At 38.7% G+C, this 19,856-nt stretch overlaps 1 protein-coding gene across 35 annotated transcripts in view; it reads right to left on the bottom strand.

The window, feature by feature from the left end:
* Positions 1 to 19,856, bottom strand: part of LOC119737677 (mucin-17-like) — a 51,691-nt gene that overhangs the window by 25,501 nt on the left and 6,334 nt on the right. For 8 of the 35 annotated variants that reach the window (XM_038212210.1, XM_038212190.1, XM_038212182.1 and 5 more), the window contains exons 2-20: positions 16,141 to 16,251; positions 13,427 to 13,540; positions 11,856 to 11,972; positions 11,387 to 11,500; positions 11,023 to 11,139; positions 10,530 to 10,643; positions 10,187 to 10,303; positions 9,695 to 9,808; positions 9,366 to 9,482; positions 8,957 to 9,070; positions 8,631 to 8,747; positions 8,097 to 8,210; positions 7,769 to 7,885; positions 7,329 to 7,442; positions 6,962 to 7,078; positions 6,462 to 6,575; positions 6,132 to 6,248; positions 5,507 to 5,620; positions 5,185 to 5,301 (exon numbers count right to left, since the gene is read on the bottom strand). In XM_038212210.1, the coding sequence (XP_038068138.1) occupies positions 5,185 to 5,301; positions 5,507 to 5,620; positions 6,132 to 6,248; positions 6,462 to 6,575; positions 6,962 to 7,078; positions 7,329 to 7,442; positions 7,769 to 7,885; positions 8,097 to 8,210; positions 8,631 to 8,747; positions 8,957 to 9,070; positions 9,366 to 9,482; positions 9,695 to 9,808; positions 10,187 to 10,303; positions 10,530 to 10,643; positions 11,023 to 11,139; positions 11,387 to 11,500; positions 11,856 to 11,972; positions 13,427 to 13,540; positions 16,141 to 16,251 (2,190 nt within the window). Of the gene's footprint in view, positions 1 to 1,768; positions 1,843 to 5,184; positions 5,302 to 5,506; positions 5,621 to 6,131; positions 6,249 to 6,461; positions 6,576 to 6,961; positions 7,079 to 7,328; positions 7,443 to 7,768; positions 7,886 to 8,096; positions 8,211 to 8,630; positions 8,748 to 8,956; positions 9,071 to 9,365; positions 9,483 to 9,694; positions 9,809 to 10,186; positions 10,304 to 10,529; positions 10,644 to 11,022; positions 11,140 to 11,386; positions 11,501 to 11,855; positions 11,973 to 13,426; positions 13,541 to 16,140; positions 16,252 to 19,856 lie in introns of those variants that run through there. The other 27 variants (XM_038212198.1, XM_038212209.1, XM_038212205.1 and 24 more) reach the window with 24 other exon arrangements.

Here is a 19,856-nt window from a genome sequence, read left to right as displayed (position 1 = left end):
AGAATGGATGATTGAAAAAATAATGTTAACAAATTTGTTAGTTTTGGTGAACAACCAACTGACTCGGACTCGAGGCTTGTGACTCAAGACTCGGACTCGATGCTTGTGACTTGAGATTCGGACTCGAGGCTTGTGACTAACTCGGACTCGACGTTGGTGACTTGACTACAACACTGAGTTTAAGTACTTCACATGAGTAAGAAATTGATAATACAAATGTCTGGTTTGTTTCCATGTTCACTGCAACTAAGAAACGTTAACAGACCAGCGGTCAATGACATTCAATGGAGATGACAAAAGTAGAAAGGCCTAAGTCCTGAGAATGTTCACACACAAAATAATGCGAGCCAAATAGCTATTCAATTTAACACAATAAAGCACGCATTACAGAAGAGTAGTCGCTTCAAGGTTATCAGCTAATTTTCAATGGCAATATCGACGGCTTTTTTACAAATTGACCTTGCAATGGGGGGGGGGGGCCTATGAGTATCACTTCAGCATTTGCCAAAGGCTGTATATTTCAAAACGTTTTCTCAGTTGCAATAGATCGACAACCTTTTTATAAATTGACCTTGCAATACGAATTTGTAGCGAATAACGAGTGATAGGTTGACTGAATAGACCATTCTATATAGCAATTGTCACTTCTTGTAAATTGTAAGAATTTACTTGGTAATTCCAAGGGGGGGGCAGGGGTTCCACTGAAACCCCCCCCCCCCCCCCCCCTCTTGATAGGTCCCATAAATAAGCTAGTTCTTGGAAAAGGGTGCCCCAATTGATGAATGAGGTTTAGCCAGCCCCCCCCCCCCCCCTGACTATAGGTACCGGTACCAATACTAAATTGCCGACTGACATACTTATGTTATGATTATGTGTAGGTTGTCAGAATAAACCATTATCATGATTATAGCAGCTTTAACTTTTCGTAAATTGTTAGAATTAACTTGGTAAAATGGCCATGGAAATTAACAAAGCAACTGTTAAAGAACTAACAACCCTACCATATGCCCAAATCATAGTTGTGAAATGTGAACAGAAGGGTTCGGAGAATACATGTATGAATGATTTCTGTGAATCACCTACGCTCCAAACAAAACGGCATGAATTAGCCAGTTTGCGTCGAAGGAAGTGATAACACGCACTGGCAGTTTTTGTACTGACGTGTTAAAATGTCAAGATTGCTTCGACTCGCCTCTGGGTGACGTCTAAACACTCTAACTCCTTAATGTCTTTTGTACACACACACAAAGTACGTGAAGTCTTCAGACTGTGTGTTCATCTTAAATGGACGTTGTGCACGGCCAATTGTTGTACAAGTTACGCTCCAGTGCCCACCCTGGAGTAGTGAAACATATGAGGTTTCGGCAAGAAATATCATACAAAATACAAATACTGTTGAAATGACTCTTGCGAATCAGTAGTTGTGGCGTTTGGCAGTATATCCACTCTTGAAATGAGCAGTTGCTACTAACAAATAGAACTCGAAAACAAAGACAAACATAAAACTGCTTTTATCGCCAAGTATGGTCTTTTCGAATACGTGCGCATGCCATTTGGCCTAGTGTGCAACGCATCTGCCACCTTCTAACGTGCGATGACCCTAATACTTAGAGGACTCACTCGGAAAGAGGTCCTGGCCTAACTAGGTAGACGATATAACTATTTTATATAGGTAAGAGCTTCGATGACTCAATTCAGAACCTTGTCAAAACATTAGATAGATTCCGTCCCAATCACCTCAAATTAAAAGCAAAGAAGTGTCACTTACTGCAACAGCAGGAAGTAAGGTTCGCCAAAGTAATTTCAAACACCGGTGGCATGATAGTCGTACACACCTGGCAATCACCATCTTCTAGTAAAGAGGTACATGTAGAACGATTGGGTTTGTTAACTACCGTAGAGCCCACACCACGATTTGTGCAAAGTTAGCTACACCCCTGTAGCTGAATGTCATGTTCCTCTAACCAGGTAAATTTGACCCTTTCTTTGGCGAGTTCCGATGGTGACTAGTCTCACCATTGTAAGGTTGCTGATGAAGGGGACTGAGAGACCATGAGGAACAAAGTACAGCGAGTCTGTTTCCAGGAGGCTTTCAAGAGGGATGTTCTTGGCTACGTCTGTGGGTCCCTTAGACATGTTAGAGGAACATGACCTTGGAACTCACCAGAAAAAGGGTCAAATTTACCTGGTTAGAGTAACATGGGGAGTCAGGATGGTGTACATGTAGCAGTACTTTCCTCGCCTTCCACCGCTGTGACCCGGGTTCGAATCCCGGCCGGGCCAATAGTGGATTGGGTTTTCAGTCCCTGCCTGATTCCGTGGGTTTTCCCCAGAATATTCTTCTGGGCTTTTCCTCCCACCTCTAAAACTGTAATTTCTTCTCATTCAATTCTCTCTACAGATTTCTTCAGGCTTTTGAGTTTACAGTGCCTAGGGCGCTATCTTGGGAATCCTTGGATTCAGTACCAGAAGTAATAAATAAAAATATAAAAATAAAATGACCTAGCTTTCAAACAACTGAAGTCTGCACGTACCACAAGCCCAACTCCATCATTCCCAAGAAGTGACAGTTGTTACAACAACAACAACAACAACAATAATAATAATAATAATAATAATAATGGATACTTATAATGCGCACACACCCACCTAACAAAAGGTGCTCATGGCGCTACAACAGGAACAAAACACGGTAAAACAAAACAAAAACAAAAACAATGTATACTATGTACGGTCTGACAAGCGAAGAACTTATTCTGTGGTGTTGTAGGCTAAATCAACCATTCATTCTAGATACGGTCGCTTCTGATGACACTGCCATTGGAACAGAATTACTACAAGTCCAAGATGGGGTCTAACGGGTGCTTGGCTTCAGTAGTTGTATGTTATCTCCAGCTCAAAAGAAATACCGTATTGTACAACGCAAAAAGAACTGTTTGCAGTTTTAAGGTTTCCCCGGCAATTACCTCGCCACTACCTACTGGGCAGAGTAGTGGTGTAGGATGTTCCCCAACTTACACATCGTCTTAACACTGATCGTCGCTAAGGGACATCAGGGACCCACAGACGTAGCCAAGAACATCCCTCTTGAGAGCCTCCTCCCTGAAACAGACTCGCCTCCTCATGGCCTCTCAGGACCCTTCAGCAATCCTACGATGGCGAGATTGGTCGCTCAAGAAGTTGCCAGAATTCAAGGAATCCCTGAACAGGAAAACTTAACTCTGTGCTTGCTGAACACCGAGAAGATGTACTCCATACCTCAATGAATGGTTTGCAGGGTGCAAAAAAACATTACCACTTTGCGCCAGGTTTACTTTTGCCGAAAATTGCAAAATTTTCAAAAGGCCAAATTTCCCAGCCAACTTCTGATATACAGCCAAATGCCACAAATACTGATTCGCATGAGAGATTTCAACAGTATTTATACGATATTTCTTGCCGAAACTTCATAGGTTTCAAAACTCTAGGGTGTGCACTGGAGCGTAAATTGTACAACAGGCTGTGAACAACGGTCAGCACACGGTCCGCCTCCACAGACCACATGGACTTTGTGTGTGTGTGTACAAAAGGCACGAGGGATTAATAGCATGTTTAGACGTCACCCGGAGGCGAGGCAAGGCAAGGCAAGGCAATCTTGAAGTCTTAACCCGTCAGCCGTGCCTATGCACAAAAACAGCCAGTGCATGTTATCACAGCCTCCGAAGCCAACTGGTTAATAGATCATAACTAAAACTATTTTTTTTATACCTGAAAATGTTTTGATTACTGCATGGATGTATAAATGCAGTATTTTAGCGATAGTGTGCTGAAAGGTATCTTAAATTATTTAATTTCAGTAAGCATGTGATAAGTATATAAAATAAACATGCAAGGTCTAGGTGACCTGTGACTTACATTACTTAACTTCAGTAAGAATGCGATAGGTATACAAACTAAAAATACTGGGTAGATGTGACCAGTGACTAAAGTAATAAGAAACTGCCTTTACTTACTTAAAGATATGCTAGAACCTCTGAAGAAAAATGTCCCAGTTATGCAACACGAATTTAGGGGATTCCAATTTACTTATTTGAACTCCGACTATTTAGTGTCATGGTTATTGTATTTCAGTAAAGGGCCGAGATTTAAGTGGGAAACATTTGACTGGCTTCATGCACATGATATAACATGTTTTGTACTTGTCTAAAAAGAAAAACAAACAACAAAATGGGGGCGAATGTGGTGTGTAGGTAATAAACCATTCAAGCATGTCGTGCTTGTCTGGCACTCCCATGAGTGGCCCAGCCGCGAGACAGTCTTGTGATGAGTAACTTCAACCAGTACGTGTCTCTTTATCGAGTCCCTGTACTGAGTGCTGAGCTACCCGCCCAAGACTCAACCTATCCACCGCCGTGCACCCCACACTGAGGTAACTATAGTACCAATACTACAGCAGAGACTTCACATATTTTTCAAAACGGTTCGCCACCGTCCGTGACTAATGAAAAGTTCACTGGTTTTCAGTTCGCAGCCTACGCAAAGGTGTTGAACCTTTCGGTTTCAAAAGAAATGCATGGGCTGGTGAAGGAAGGTCGATTATCATTCACCAAACAGAAAAGAAGGTGAACGGGAGCTTGGGAAATGGTTTCAACACGTAATTGGGTTGTTTTTGTTATCGAGGATTTATTCTAGTACCAGGAAGGTATGCCGATGGAAACTGGGTTAAATATGTTCAAGCTTTATTGTACATTTTAATGAAAACCGGGACCATACAGTCAGGCTTGATGAAAGCAAATACGAGTTACTAAGGAAATATACATCAGCATGCCAGCAAACTTTTTCAAAAGGAAAATGGTTATTTGTTTCAAAATAAGCTTCCTTGTTAAAAGTGATGACAAAATCGTCGCGTTGCCTTTGTTTACCGCCAGTGTGGAAAAGAATGTAAACTGTCAAGTTCTAACAAAGAAAATTAAGGTACTACTCATGAGTTCAGGCAAATACATCGTCATGAACCTGTTCATTTTTTTGGGAGTTAGGAAGTTGCACTTTAAATTCAAACCTCAGTAGCCCAAACATGTTCCAACAACTTCTGAAAAAATATATATATTAAGCTATAGGCCATCATATTTTATCATGACTCATAACTATGTTTTTGGGTGGGTGTTTTTTTTTTGGGGGGGGGGGTTGGGTTTTATTTTGACTTACCAGTTTCGCAGTCTTGTCCAGTGTACCCTGCCTGACAGATACAGGTGTAGGAATTAATGGAATTGTCCATGCATGTTGCTCCATTCATACATGGCCCACTCCTGCATGGGCGGATTTCTGAGATAAAAGCAACAATTTTCATTACAATAAACACAACAAATGAAAAAGATGAAATAAACAAAACCACGCATTTTTCATTCTGATTTCATTCAGATGACTCATTTTTAAACAGCTCAATGTTTCAATAAGCATATTTTTTTGAAGGAAAAACAAGGGAAATTGAAGGTAAATGTGAAAAGGGAAGAAAAAAGTTGCAAAATACCTGTTTCACAGTTGACGCCGGAGAAAAAGGGTGCGCACGTGCATGAATATTCATTGAGTGATTGCTCACAAGTTGCATTATTCATACATGGACCACTGGCACACTCGTCTATGTCTGCACAGAAAAGAAGCAAACTGTCAAAATTAAAATACAACCCAAGCAGACAACTGCTCTGAAAATAAGCTGGAAACAAATTTGATGTAGATGGCCAAAAGTAAATCACAATATCCAGAGTTTTGAAAAAACTTTCCAAAATGCCTCAAATTAATAATAATAATAATGAAGATTTATGAAGCGCACATATCCACCTATTAAGTCTCAAGGCGCTATAAACACAATAAATGGAATTTACTCACAAACAAAAACATAATACCAATAGAGAGAGAAAACAAATTACAAATTTTCAAATAAAAAACAACATGCACAGCTGGTGTCTTGTGAGAAAAAGGCAGGCAACTATCAATTCCGACCACAAAAGAAATAATGTTTAATTCTCAGACTCAAATATGAACACAATAGAGAAGCAGCATGTGCAAATTATTTTGTTTTACAAGTACAAAGCTAGTATGCAGGTTCTTTTCCTGAAATTGAACAATGAATAAAACTCGATTCACATTTGACTTACCGGTTTCACAGTCTTGTCCAGTGTACCCTGCCTGACAGATACAGGTGTAGGAATCAATGGAATTGTCCATGCATGTTGCTCCATTCATACATGGCCCACTCCTGCACGGACGGATTTCTGCAATAAAAACAAAGAAGATAATTAAAGATCAACGTAAAACAGACCAATATATCATTGATGATATCATCTGGAATCATTTCTCTTTCTGATTCTAAGTATTAAAATGAGACCCATTTTAAACTGCTCAATAGTTTTGTAAACACATCTATAAGGAAAATTGGAAAACTTTTGAGATAAAAGGCAGATATGGGACAAAACATTGGCAAATACCTGTTTCGCAGTTGACGCCGGAGAAAAACGGTGCACACGTGCATGAATATTCATTGATTGATTGTTCACAAGTTGCATTATTCATACACGGACCACTGGCACACTCGTCTATGTCTGCAAAGCAAAGATGCAAACTTTAGAATACAACTTTCACAGAAAACAGCACTGCAGCTTAAACTAGAAACACAGTAGTTATTATCAAAAGCAAAAGCATGTAACAATATCCAGGTTTCAGGGGACAAATATGCCGTTTCCATAAAATACTTGAGAAAAAAGACTGTCGACTTTCAAATCTAACCGATACATATTTATAATTACACTCAGTCCGAGTCTTAAAGTGTACAGTAACAGATCTTTTGCATTTGTATATATGCATGTCTACAATCACTCTAAATAAATCTTCCACCCCCCCCCCCCCCCCCCATCAAAGTAGTTATACAGGGATTTTTTTGGCTGAAATTGAACAATTACAAAAACTTGATTCATTTAAATTCACTTACCAGTTTGACAGTCTTGTCCAGTGTACCCTGCCTGACAGATACAGGTGTAGGAATCAATGGAATTGTCCATGCATGTTGCTCCATTCATACACGGCCCACTCCAGCACGGGCGGATTTCTGAAGTAAAACAAACATGAAACATAAAGATCAAATTTTAAAAAAAAAACATTATATCCTTGACAACATCCGCTGGAAATTATTTCTCCTTCCGATTTTATTTGAATATATTAAAAATATCAAATTTTTAAAAAATATATTAAAAATATCAAATTTTTCTGTAATTATTTCTGGAAGAAAATAAAGTTGGAAACGAAAAGAAAAAAAGTGGTAAACAAAAGGGGAATACAAAAGAGGAAATTACAAGTACCTGTTTCACAGTTAACTCCGGAGAAAAATGGTGCACACGTGCATGAATATTCATTGAGTGATTGCTCACAAGTTGCATTATTCATACACGGACCACTGGCACACTCGTCTATGTCTGCAAAGGAAAAATGCAAACTTGAAAATGCAATCTGAGCAGACAACCGCAATGCCATTTCATCTGGAAAAATCTGTTTTCCTGCTGACAAATACACTTGTCATAAAATATTTCAAGTTTGGAGAAAAGACTGTCCGCTCTGTAAAATCTAAACAAAACAAACATTTGACAAAATGTTTGATTCTAATCATGCGCAAAGTAACAAAGACACTTCAATTGATTACCATTTTCCATCATACCAGACGAATCTTTACTTTTTCATAAAAGTCGTTCGCAGTGTTTCGCTCAAACTGATCAACATTTGATACTTTGCCCTTTTCACTTACCAGATTCACAGTCTTGTCCAGTGTACCCTGCCTGACAGATACAGGTGTAGGAATCAATGGAATTGTCCATGCATGTTGCTCCATTCATACATGGCCCACTCCTGCATGGGCGGATTTCTGAAATAAAAACAAAGAGAATTAAAGATAAATGTAAAACAGACCAAAATTATCATTCATAATATCATCTGGAATCATTTCTCTTTCTGATTCCAAGTATTAAAATAAGACCCATTTTAAACTGCTCAATAGTTTTGTAAACACATCTATAACGAAAATTGGAAAACTTTTAAGATAAAAGGCGGATATGGGACAAAACATTGGCAAATACCTGTTTCGCAGTTGACGCCTGAGAAAAATGGTGCACATGTGCATGAATATTCATTGATTGATTGCTCACAAGTTGCATTATTCATACATGGACCACTGGCACACTCATCTATGTCTGCAAAGCAAAGAAGCACAATTATAAATGTTAAACTTTAACAGAAACCAGCACTGCACTTTAAACTAGAAGCACAGTAATTATTTTCAAAAAGCCAAAGTATGTAACAATATCCTAGTTTCAGGGACAATCATGCCTTTTCCCAAAAATTGTGTCCATATAACCCAAATCTTATGAAAACATACTGGATTTTAAAATCTAATCGATATATATTAATGACACTTAAAGAGTTTAAAAGAGTACATTAAAAGAAATTTTGCGTTTGCATATTTGCACGTTTTCAATCACGCCCCAATTTTTTTTTTGCATAAAAGTAGTTACACAGTTTCTTTTGCTGAAATTGAACAATGAATAAAACTCTATTCACATTTGGCTGAAATTGAACAATTACTAAAACTTGATTCACTTAAATTCACTGACCAGTTTCACAGTCTTGTCCAGTGTACCCTGCCTGACAGATACAGGTGTAGGAATCAATGGAATTGTCCATGCATGTTGCTCCATTCATACACGGCCCACTCCTGCATGGGCGGATTTCTGAAATACAAACAAAGAAGAGAATTAAAGATCAACGTAAAACAGACCAATATCATTGATAATATCATCTGGAATCATTTCCCTTTCTGATTCCAAGTATTCAATGAGACCCTTTTTAATCTGCTCAATAGTTTTGTAAACACATCTGTAAGGAAAATTGGAAACTTTTAAGATAAAAGGCGGATATGGGACAAAACATTGGCAAATACCTGTTTCACAGTTGACGCCGGAGAAAAACGGTGCGCACGTGCATGAATATTCATTGAGTGATTGCTCACAAGTTGCATTATTCATACACGGACCACTGGCACACTCGTCTATGTCTGCAAAGCAAAGATGCAAACTTTAAAATACAACTTTTACAGAAAACAGCCCTGCAGCTTTAAACTAGAAACACAGTAATTATTATCGAAATCAAAAGCATGTAACAATATCCAGGTTTAAGGAAACAATCGCGCCTTTTCCAAAAAATATGTTAGAAAATATACTGTCAGTTTTCAAATCTAACCGATACATATTAATTCCAGTAACACAACATAAAATTTTCTTCGCGAAACTAGTGTGCAGGTTTTTGCTAAAATTGATCAATTAATAAAACTTGTCTCAAATTTGACTTACCAGTTTCACAGTCTTGTCCAGTGTACCCTGCCTGACAGATACAGGTGTAGGAATCAATGGAATTGTCCATGCATGTTGCTCCATTCATACATGGCCCGCTCATGCACGGGCGGATTTCTGCAATAAAAACAAAGAAGAGAATTAAAGATAAATGTAAAACAGACAAATATATCATTGATAATATCATATGGAATCATTTCCCTTTCTGATTCCAAGTATTAAATGAGACCCGTTTTAATTTTCTCAATAGTTTTGTAAACACATCTGTAAGGAAAATTGGAAAACTTTTAAGATAAAAGGCGGATATGGGACAAAACATTGGCAAATACCTGTTTCACAGTTGACGCCGGAGAAAAACGGTGCACACGTGCATGAATATTCATTGATTGATTGCTCACAAGTTGCATTATTCATACACGGACCACTGGCACACTCGTCTATGTCTGCAAAGGAAAGATGCAAACCTTTAAATACAACTTTCACAGAAAACAGCACTGCAGCTTTAAACTAGAAACACAGTTATTTTGAAAATCAAAAGCATGTGACAATATCCAGGTTTAAGGGGACAAATATGCTGTTTCCATAAAATACTTCAGAAAAAAGACTGTCAACTTTCAAATCTAACCGATACATATTTATTACACTCAGTCTGAGTCTTAAAGTGTACAGTAATAGATCTTTTGCATTTGTATATATATGCATGTCTACAATCACTCTAAATAAATCTTCCACCCCCCCCCCCCCATCAAAGTAGTTATACAGGGACTTTTTGGCTGAAATTGAACAATTACTAAAACTTGATTCACTCAAATTTGACTTACCAGTTTCACAGTCTTGTCCAGTGTAGCCTGCCTGACAGATACAGGTGTAGGAATCAATGGAATTGTCCATGCATGTTGCTCCATTCATACATGGCCCACTCCTGCATGGGCGGATTTCTGAAATAAAACAAACATGAAAAATAAAGATCAAATTTGAAAAAACAATATTATATCCTTGACAACATCAGCTGGAAATTATTTCTCCTTCCGATTTCATTTGAATATGACCCATTTAAAAATATCAAATTTTTCTGTAATTATTTCTGGAAGAAAATAAAGTTGGAAACGAAAAGAAAAAAAGTGGTAAACAAAAGGGGAATACAAAAGAGGAAATTACAAGTACCTGTTTCGCAGTTGACGCCGGAGAAAAACGGGGCACACGTGCATGAATATTTATTGAGTGATTGTTCACAAGTTGCATTATTCATACACGGACCACTGGCACACTCGTCTATGTCTGCAGAGCAAAGAAGCACAATTATAAATGTTAAGCTTTAACAGAAACCAGCACTGCACTTTAAACTAGAAACACAGTACTTATTTTCAAAAAGCCAAAGCATCATGTAACAATATCCTAGTTTCAGGGACAATCATGCCTTTTCCCAAAAATTGTGTCCATATAACCCAAATCTTATGAAAACAGACTGGATTTTCAAATCTAATCGATACATATTAATGACACTTAAGAGTTTAAAAGAGAACATTAAAAGAAATTTTGCGTTTGCATATATTTGCACATTTTTAATCACGCCCCAATTTTTTTGCATAAAAGTAGTAACACAGATTCTTTTGATGAAATTGAACAATGAATAAAACTCGATTCAAATTTGACTTACCAGTTTCACAGTCTTGTCCAGTGTACCCTGCCTGACAGATACAGGTGTAGGAATCAATGGAATTGTCCATGCATGTTGCTCCATTCATACATGGCCCACTCCTGCACGGGCGGATTTCTGCAATAAAAACAAAGAAGAGAATTAAAGATCAAATTTATAAGGAAAATATTATATCCTTGACAATATCATCCGAAATCATTTCTCCTTCAGATTTCATTTAAATATGACCCATTTTAAAATACAAAATTTGTCTTTTAATATTTCTGGAAGGATTAAAAGTTGGAAACGAAGGGGGAAAGGGGGAAACGTAAGAGAAAAAAAAGGGGTAAACGAAAGGGGGAAGATAAGAGGAAATTACAAGTACCTGTTTCGCAGTTGACTCCGGAGAAAAACGGTGCACATGTGCATGAATATTCATTGATTGATTGCTCACAAGTTGCATTATTCATACATGGACCACTGGCACACTCGTCTATATCTGCATAGCAAAGAAGTAAACTATAAAATACAACTTTCACAGAAAACTGCACTGCAGCTTTAAACTAGAAACACAGTAATTATTATCAAAATCAAAAGCATCTGACAATTTCCAGGTTTAAGGAAACAATTGCGCCTTTTACAAAAAATATGTAAGAAAATAAACTGTCGGTTTTCAAATCTAACCGATACATATTAATTACACTCAGTCAGAGTCTTAAAGTGTAAAGTAACAGAACTTTTGCATTTGCATATTTGCACGTCTTCAATCATTCCACATAAATCAGGGGTTTTTTGCATAAAAGTAGTTACACAGATTTTCTGGTGAAAATGAACTTGTTTCATAATTGACTTACCAGTTTGACAGTCTTGTCCAGTGTATCCTGCCTGACAGATACAGGTGTAGGAATCAATGAAATTGTCCATGCATGTTGCTCCATTCATACACGGCCCACTCCTGCACGGGCGGATTTCTGAAGTAAAAGAAACATGAAAAATAAAGATCAAATTTCAAAAAAAAATATTATATCCTTGACAACATCAGCTGGAATCATTTCTCCTTCAGATTTCATTTAAATATGACCCATTTTAAAATACAAAATTTAATTGTCTTTTAATATTTCTGGAAGGATTAAAAGTTGGAAACGAAGGGAAAAGGGGGAAACGTAAGGGGGAAAAAAAGGGGTAAACGAAAGGGGGAAAATAAGAGGAAATTACAAGTACCTGTTTCGCAGTTGACTCCGGAGAAAAACGGTGCACATGTGCATGAATATTCATTGAGTGATTGCTCACAAGTTGCATTATTCATACACGGACCACTGGCACACTCGTCTATGTCTGCAAAGCAAAGATGCAAACTTTAAAATCATGCGCGTTTAGCAAACAGCATTGCAACTTATTCCTGAAACACAAATGACAAAAGTAGCTTCACTATATCCAGGTAGGACAAACCAATATTTAAAAACTTTCAAATCAAATCCCAAAATTTAAGATAAATTCTCAGACTCAAGAATATGAGCAGCAGCAATGCAAATTTCAGTCACACAACATAAAATTTTCTTCGCGAAACTAGTGTGCAGGATTTTGCTAAAATTGATCAATTAATAAAACTCGTCTCAAATTTGACTTACCGGATGCACAGTTTTGTCCAGTGTACCCTGCCTGACAGACACAGGTGTAGGAATCAATGGAATTGTCCATGCATGTTGCTCCGTTCACACAAGGGTCACTCCTACATGGACGGATCTCTGAAGTACAAAGCACATTTCGAACACTGTATTTTTTTTCTTAGGATATCTTTCACACTGAACACCTTTCAAATGGCTCCCTCTTTCTGAAAGTATTTCTTGAAGCAAGTCTAGAATAAAATGTCTGCATTTGTAGCATTGTAATAATTGCCACACACAAAAAACACAAATACCCTGAGAAATTCCTTGACATAATTAGGCCAAAGTTGGAAAACCTTCCAATCCTTAAGGCAACTTCTAGGTTCAATAAATTAGTCAAATCAAGTCCTCCAAAATCCTCTTTGCAAAATTGAGGATTTTGCAGGATTGAGCTAGGCTATATGGCAAAAACATGTGGCTGGTTTTGGAGGATGCACTGTGTCAAGGTCTTAGGCCAGAGCTTGTGTTGTTTTTTTTTAGGCCAAGATTATACTTGAAATCCTCCGCACTGTTCCGGGATGTCACTGGCTCTGCCTCAACATATTGACAGTGATTGCTGAAGGATTTTGCAGGATTGAGGCAGTGGTCACCCATCCAAGCACCTCATTCAAGAAATAATGGATGATTTTCTTTAGGATTGAGGCTGTATGCAATTTTGACATGGAGGCAGTTGGAGGATTTCTCAGGATTGAGGTTGCATCCTAGCAAAAATGCCTAAGGAGTAAGGGTTAATGAAGGAAGGGGTGCCAATATGAATTCACCTGTTTCACAGTTGACACCAGAGTAAAACGGTGCACAGGTGCAGGTGTAATTATTGTTGAGTTCTTCACATGTTGCATTGTTCATACATGGGTTGCTATCACACGGATGATCAACTGTGAAAGAAAAGAACCAAACTGTTTAAACTGATCAGAAATCATCAAAAGAGTTGCAATGATACTTTAGTCATCAAATCGTCGCATCAGTGCAACAAGGTCGTATCTCCTAAAATGGCATGGACAACGCAAAACGCGAGTTTTAGAATGTCAAAAGGTTGTATCTCGCTTAAAATAACCCGGATGTACACGCAAAGTCAATGGACGTCGAGATACGACCTTGTTGCATGGAGCGTATTCGCACGAGATACGACTTTGTTGCAGAGTGGAGTTATGAACACAAAACGCGAGTTTTAGAATGTCAAAAGGTCGTATCTCGCTTAAAATAACCCGGATGTACGGTACACGCAAAGTCAATGGACGTCGAGATACGACCTTGTTGCAAGGAGCGTATTCGCGCGAGATACGACTTTGTTGCAGAGTGGAGTTATGAACGCAAAACGCGAGTTTTAGAATGTCAAAAGGTCGTATCTCGCTTAAAATAACCCGGATGTACACGCGAAGTCAATGGACGTCGAGATACGACCTTGTTGCATGGAGCGTATTCACGCGAGATACGACTTTGTTGCAGAGTGGAGTTATGAACGCAAAACGCGAGTTTTAGAATGTCAAAAGGTCGTATCTCGCTTAAAATAACCCGGATGTACACGCAAAGTCAATGGACGTCGAGATACGACCTTGTTGCATGGAGCGTATTCACGCGAGATACGACTTTGTTGCAGAATGGAGTTATGAACACAAAACGCGAGTTTTAGAATGTCAAAAGGTCGTATCTCGCTTAAAATAACCCGGATGTACACGCAAAGTCAATGGACGTCGAGATAAGACCTTGTTGCACGGAGCGTATTCGCGCGAGATACGACTTTGTTGCAAAATGGAGTTACAACCTTGTTGCACTGACGCGACGAAATTTAAGACTCATTGAAAAACAAATTTAGCAAAAGTCAATGGTATGATGTACATTCCGATGAAGAAGTTTATGCCAAAGGTCCATTTCTTGAATGGAAAGAAAATGCAAATTAAATCCTCTCAATGGGTGAAAATTGTAGTTAAGTTCAATCATGACTTCAGTTGTACGTCCAGCAACCAATATTTCACAAGTCAATTCACTTGGTCACAAGCACAAAACCAAAGGAATGCCTTCAACACAGTTCGTTGGAAAAGCTTGTGACTTTGTGCCTATAATTTGTGACCGACTTGTGAGGACTTAGAAGCACTTGTAATGATATTGATTATGTAGACCTACAACAACAAAATTGTTTTTTCGGTTACCCGACTTACCTGGGTTTTTTTTGGGGGGGGGGGGCCTATTTTCCAACCTCAAATGTTTTATTGCCACATTTGGTCCAAAATTTAACTATGGTATATATATATTTCCCTACCCACGTACTGGATAATTTTAGGAGGTGACCGTAAACACACAATTTTTTTTCCAGGCCTATAAACCATGCAACATAGGCTGCTCACAAAGCTATGGTAAAGAATGCATGCGATCATAATGGTAATATGCCAAGTTAGTGGGAGTCTTGATGCTCTCGTGAGCATGATCAATGCTTTCTGGTGCAAATCAGGGCAAGGGACAATGAAAGGGGCTTGGAAATTTCCCTTAACATATTTTTGTCAACAATGTCCCTTACCATTGGTATTGCTTGAGGCTTACATTGCACGTTATTTGGGTTTCACAGTAAATAGAACTGAATTGAATACCCCCTGGGCTAACATGTGGATTGGGTTTTCAGTCCCTGCCTGATTCCGTGGGTTTCCCCCAGAATATTCTTCTGGGGTTTTCCTCCCACCTCTAAAACTAATTGTCTTCTCATTGTCTTCTCTCCACAGGTTTCTGCAGGCTAGCGAGCTACAGTGCCTCGGGCACTTTTGAGGAATCCTTGGTTTCATTACCAGAACTAAAATAATAATAATAATAATAATAATAATCCAAATCAATTTATTTCATTTCTTCTGTGTTGCAAGAGCAGGCCTGCCAACTCTCACGCAATGAGCGTGAGACTCAAGCATTTCAGGTTGTTCTCACGTTCTCACGCACACAGGATTTCTCACGCAAAAAAAATAAATAAATAAAACCCAAAAATGATGTTTAAATGATGATCTTTTGCTAAAAAAGAATTGGTTAAAATGGTCAGAAATTGTTTCAGATCGTACCACAGAGCGTCTAGAATGCAAACTTTTTCGGGCCCTTAAGTGGGCCCCGAACCCACGTCGTTGGCTTTGCGCTCGCATTGGCATATGATTTATTCTGATCAAGCTCCATCGCCAAATTCTCACTCTCAGCGCTTACTCAAAGTTGGCAGCCCTGCAAGAGAGAGAGTAGGTCTCTGATGAAACCCCTAACTGCCATCAAATTTCAAAGATCAAATACGGGACCTGCACTAACTTATTATGTAAAGCCCCAACTAGCGCAACCGATAATAAGTACGACTCAGTAAATTGTATTGTGTTATTGCCCCAGTGTTATTGCCTCAAAATACAATGCCAATATGATATTTTTTTCCATCGTATGTCTTTACAGGTGAAAGATTATCTAACAAGTTTCAATAACACCCCCCCCCCCCCTCCATATTTAACTCCTGAAGAAATATTACCAATTTCACAGTTTCGCCCAGAGAAGCCATGTACACAGATGCAGAAGTAGCGGCCACCGAAATCGATGCAGGCGCCACCATTCCGGCATGGAGATGGGTCGCACACGGCTCCTGTGATGGCAAATTAAAGAGAGAATACACACTAAATAAGAAGTTACACACTTTGAAAGAGCAAACCTACCTATCAACCTACCAGATGCAATTGAGAAAAAATACTGCAAGTAAAACTTGTGCGATCCCCCTGGCATGCTGGCAGTGTTTATACAATCAGTTAGTGTGAGCACACTTTTCAGTGTACCTAACCAAAATCAACAATGACCTCATTTGACCCCTATATGACCTTTGGCCTCAAATGTCTCAAGTTACACTCAATCCAAAAAGAAAGTCCCCCCTTAATACTTTTTTGGCTAACTCAAAGCTACTGGGCACATCTTGCTCAAATTACCTTAGCAATCCAGCCATACTCTTTGTTTGGCCCAAAACAGTGATAATGTGTACAAAATTATGCAATTGATGACAATCAGGTACCCCCCAAAAAGTGGCACTTTTGTATACATGCAAGGTGAGTGTGAACCACAACTTGCACGTATACAAAAGTGCAACTGTTTTCCGGGTATCATTTGTCATAAATTGCATAAATTCGTACATATTATCACTGTTTTGGGCCAAATATAGAGTATGGCTGGATTGCTAAGGAATTTCTGTACTGATTAGTCGTTATTTGAGAGAGAGGTGCTCAGTAGTTTTTGAGTTCGACAAAAAGTGTTGGGGGGGGGGACTTTCTTTTTTGGTTGAGTGCATCTTCAGTCCCCCTACCCAAAGATTGTTGCGACCAAGTTTGGTTGAGATTGAAGTCTGACTTTTCATATGACAGCATATAAACAGTTATCCTTACCAAAATGGAAGACATGGACAGACACACAGAAGGAATATACTATCGCAATATCCCCTTTTTTGGCTTTAAAGCCAGGGGGATAAAAAGCGATGACATACTGACCGTAGAAACAAGTAAATAACTTTTTTACTCAATACTCATGTTGCAATAATTGACCTAACGCCAGTTCTTAAAAAAAAAAATTGACCCTGATATTTTTGATTCTCTCTCCCTCAGGAAATTTAACATCCACAGCCCAAATTTTCCAAAAATTAAATGGTAACGATTTCCATGAATTTAATTAGGAAAATGTACAAAAAAGAATCAAACAGTCCACATTTTCAGATATGAAAGGTGTCCACCAATCCAAAAGATTCCTAAACTTCCCTATTAACACTAGCCATATGGCTTATTTTTTAACCCTAACTGCCCTGAATCTTTTAAAATCCTCTTTGCCAAAGTGGAGGAATTTGGAGGATTGAGGCTACATGGCAAAAGTGCATCACTGATTTTGTAGTTGTCAAAGTCTTGGGCCGGACCTTCTGTTGTTTTTGCTCAGCCATGCATTAATATAGGCCTGGATTATGCTTGAAATCCTCTGTGCTGCTCTAGGATGCCACTGGCCAAAACTCAACATATTGACAGTCACTGCCGCAGGATTTTGCAGGATCCAGGCAGTGGTCACTCCTCCATGCATGGACCATATTCAAGAAATAATGGAGGACTTTGCAGGATTGAGGCTATGCTATTTTTCCATGAGGCCAATTGGAGGATTTTGCTGGATTTAGGCTACATCCTAGCAAACAGGCCTAGAAAGTTGGGATTAATGAATTTGTCTTTTATCAGACTTTGTTTTCAGATTGTGGATACAAGACTGATGGATTAGGATTGTCTCTTTTTTTAACAGTATATTAGATCGAGTTGCCCACTGCATTTTTTGTGATCAGTGGGCCGTCTTTCAACTTACTGGGACGCACCAAACCCCGCTCTGGTATTTCACACACTGCGCTCCCCTTTATTGACATTATATGCTCAGAGCTGTACAAAATGCACTTGTGATCATGGTGATGGGCATGCAGGCATGGAAATCTCCCAGAACAATCAGTAATTTCAAAATCGGGTTGAATGCTTTTTAAACCCATTGGCACATACCGCTGTCCCTACTACACACTTGTGTGACCGGCCAGACTTAAAGCGAATATACAACATTTGCAAACATCGAAAAATAAAACTACCAAGTTTTTAAGAAATACCTTACTATATAGGATGTTGGTAAATAAGAGTCTAAAGCATCCTGTAAAATTATGGCACCTGGTGTGAAGTCCTTTTCAAGAAAATGGTATTTTTGTATACATTTCCAACGGTGGTCGGCCGACCACCGTTGGAAAAACCTAACTATATTTCAACTACTGCTCCAAATTTACCTTTTTTCAGTCCAAATTTTGTTTGGAATTTGTTACATGTTCATGAACGGGTGCAGGCCAGCTAGACTGGTTCCCCTACCTTACAATTTTCTGGCAACTATAAATTGATCCATTTCATCTTTAGTGGAGTCAGGGAACCAGACTACTTGAACAATTTTGTTTTTCTTGGTTTTTCCAGCATTTTCGAACATAAAACTTCAAACATGTCAGTGTAACAATATTTGATATTATACTAACCCCTCAAATACTCCATTTCTGAAAATTACAGCAAAAGCCAATGATGTACATTCCCTTTAAATTCCTGTAATTATGCTGCCAGGTCCCGTCTGTAAAATGTTTCTTTGTCGATGTCTTATATTTTTAACACAAACGAGTGATGCGAAAGTTGTCGAAGCATTGCAAGCGCTCTCTTGTGTTTTCCATGAATATTCAACTATTCAATCATCAATTGAATATTCGAACAGTTTCTTGCTGGTTTGAATATTTGTAAACAAAAATGTTGCACACACACTGTGCTGACACATGACTGTGATGTTATTTTTGTTACGGTGCTTTCATTATCAGGTGCCACTTGTTTCGTTGATGGTCACTTTTTTGTCGATGCTGGTTATTTTTTCCCATCCTTTTAGCAGGTTAAAGCCCTAGACAGTGATAAAATACTGCAAAACACTACAGCAGCCCATACTTTTTACTGGCGCAACTTTTTACTGGCGCGCTCTGCGTGCAACTTTTGTGTGCCAGTTGCAGCTGGCAGTTTTGAATATCCGAATATTAGTAGGTCAAATACAGTTTCGAGTAATCGAATACCAAATTGCATGTAGTCGAAAATGGACATCAGCCCTAGTACTACAAGTGTATTTTTGTTCTCCTTTTTTTTACTCCCTTGCGAATCAAACAAAACAATTTACTGCTTGGGCAGTTTGGGGGTGGTACAGTACAGGGAGTAATAGGCAAACATGTTGATTGAAAACACCAATTCTACTGCCATACAATTCTAACAAAACTGTAATTGCTCGACAAACATGCAGTAAAAATAGAAACAAACTCCGTCAACAGCTTTATAAGCCTACATTGTAACTTGCTACCCACACTACAGGAAGTAGTTCTTGTTGAGCGATGATCGTTTTGATTTTGACATTGTATTCCTGAGGTTTATACAAAGCCACAATTGGCACTCCTACACGTCTCTGCTAGTCAAGGCCCTTGCGGTACAAATTCCTCTTTTAAGTTTTCCGTTGGGGGAAAATTTTAATGGTGTTGTACTGGACTTTGGTTGACTGTCCTTTGATAAAGCCATCACCTGCCAAAAGAAGCTGTCAGCTCACATGGAAGATGTGATCATTCAAACCAATAAGGCAGGATTGCACAGTCGATTGGTTACAGTAAAAGACTACAGAAATAATACACTGGGTGCTATT

This window comes from Patiria miniata, unplaced genomic scaffold (genome assembly GCF_015706575.1).
Source record: "Patiria miniata isolate m_02_andy unplaced genomic scaffold, ASM1570657v1 HiC_scaffold_3, whole genome shotgun sequence".
NCBI classification, from domain to species: domain Eukaryota; kingdom Metazoa; phylum Echinodermata; class Asteroidea; order Valvatida; family Asterinidae; genus Patiria; species Patiria miniata.
This window is presented reverse-complemented; position numbering and strand designations above follow the sequence as displayed.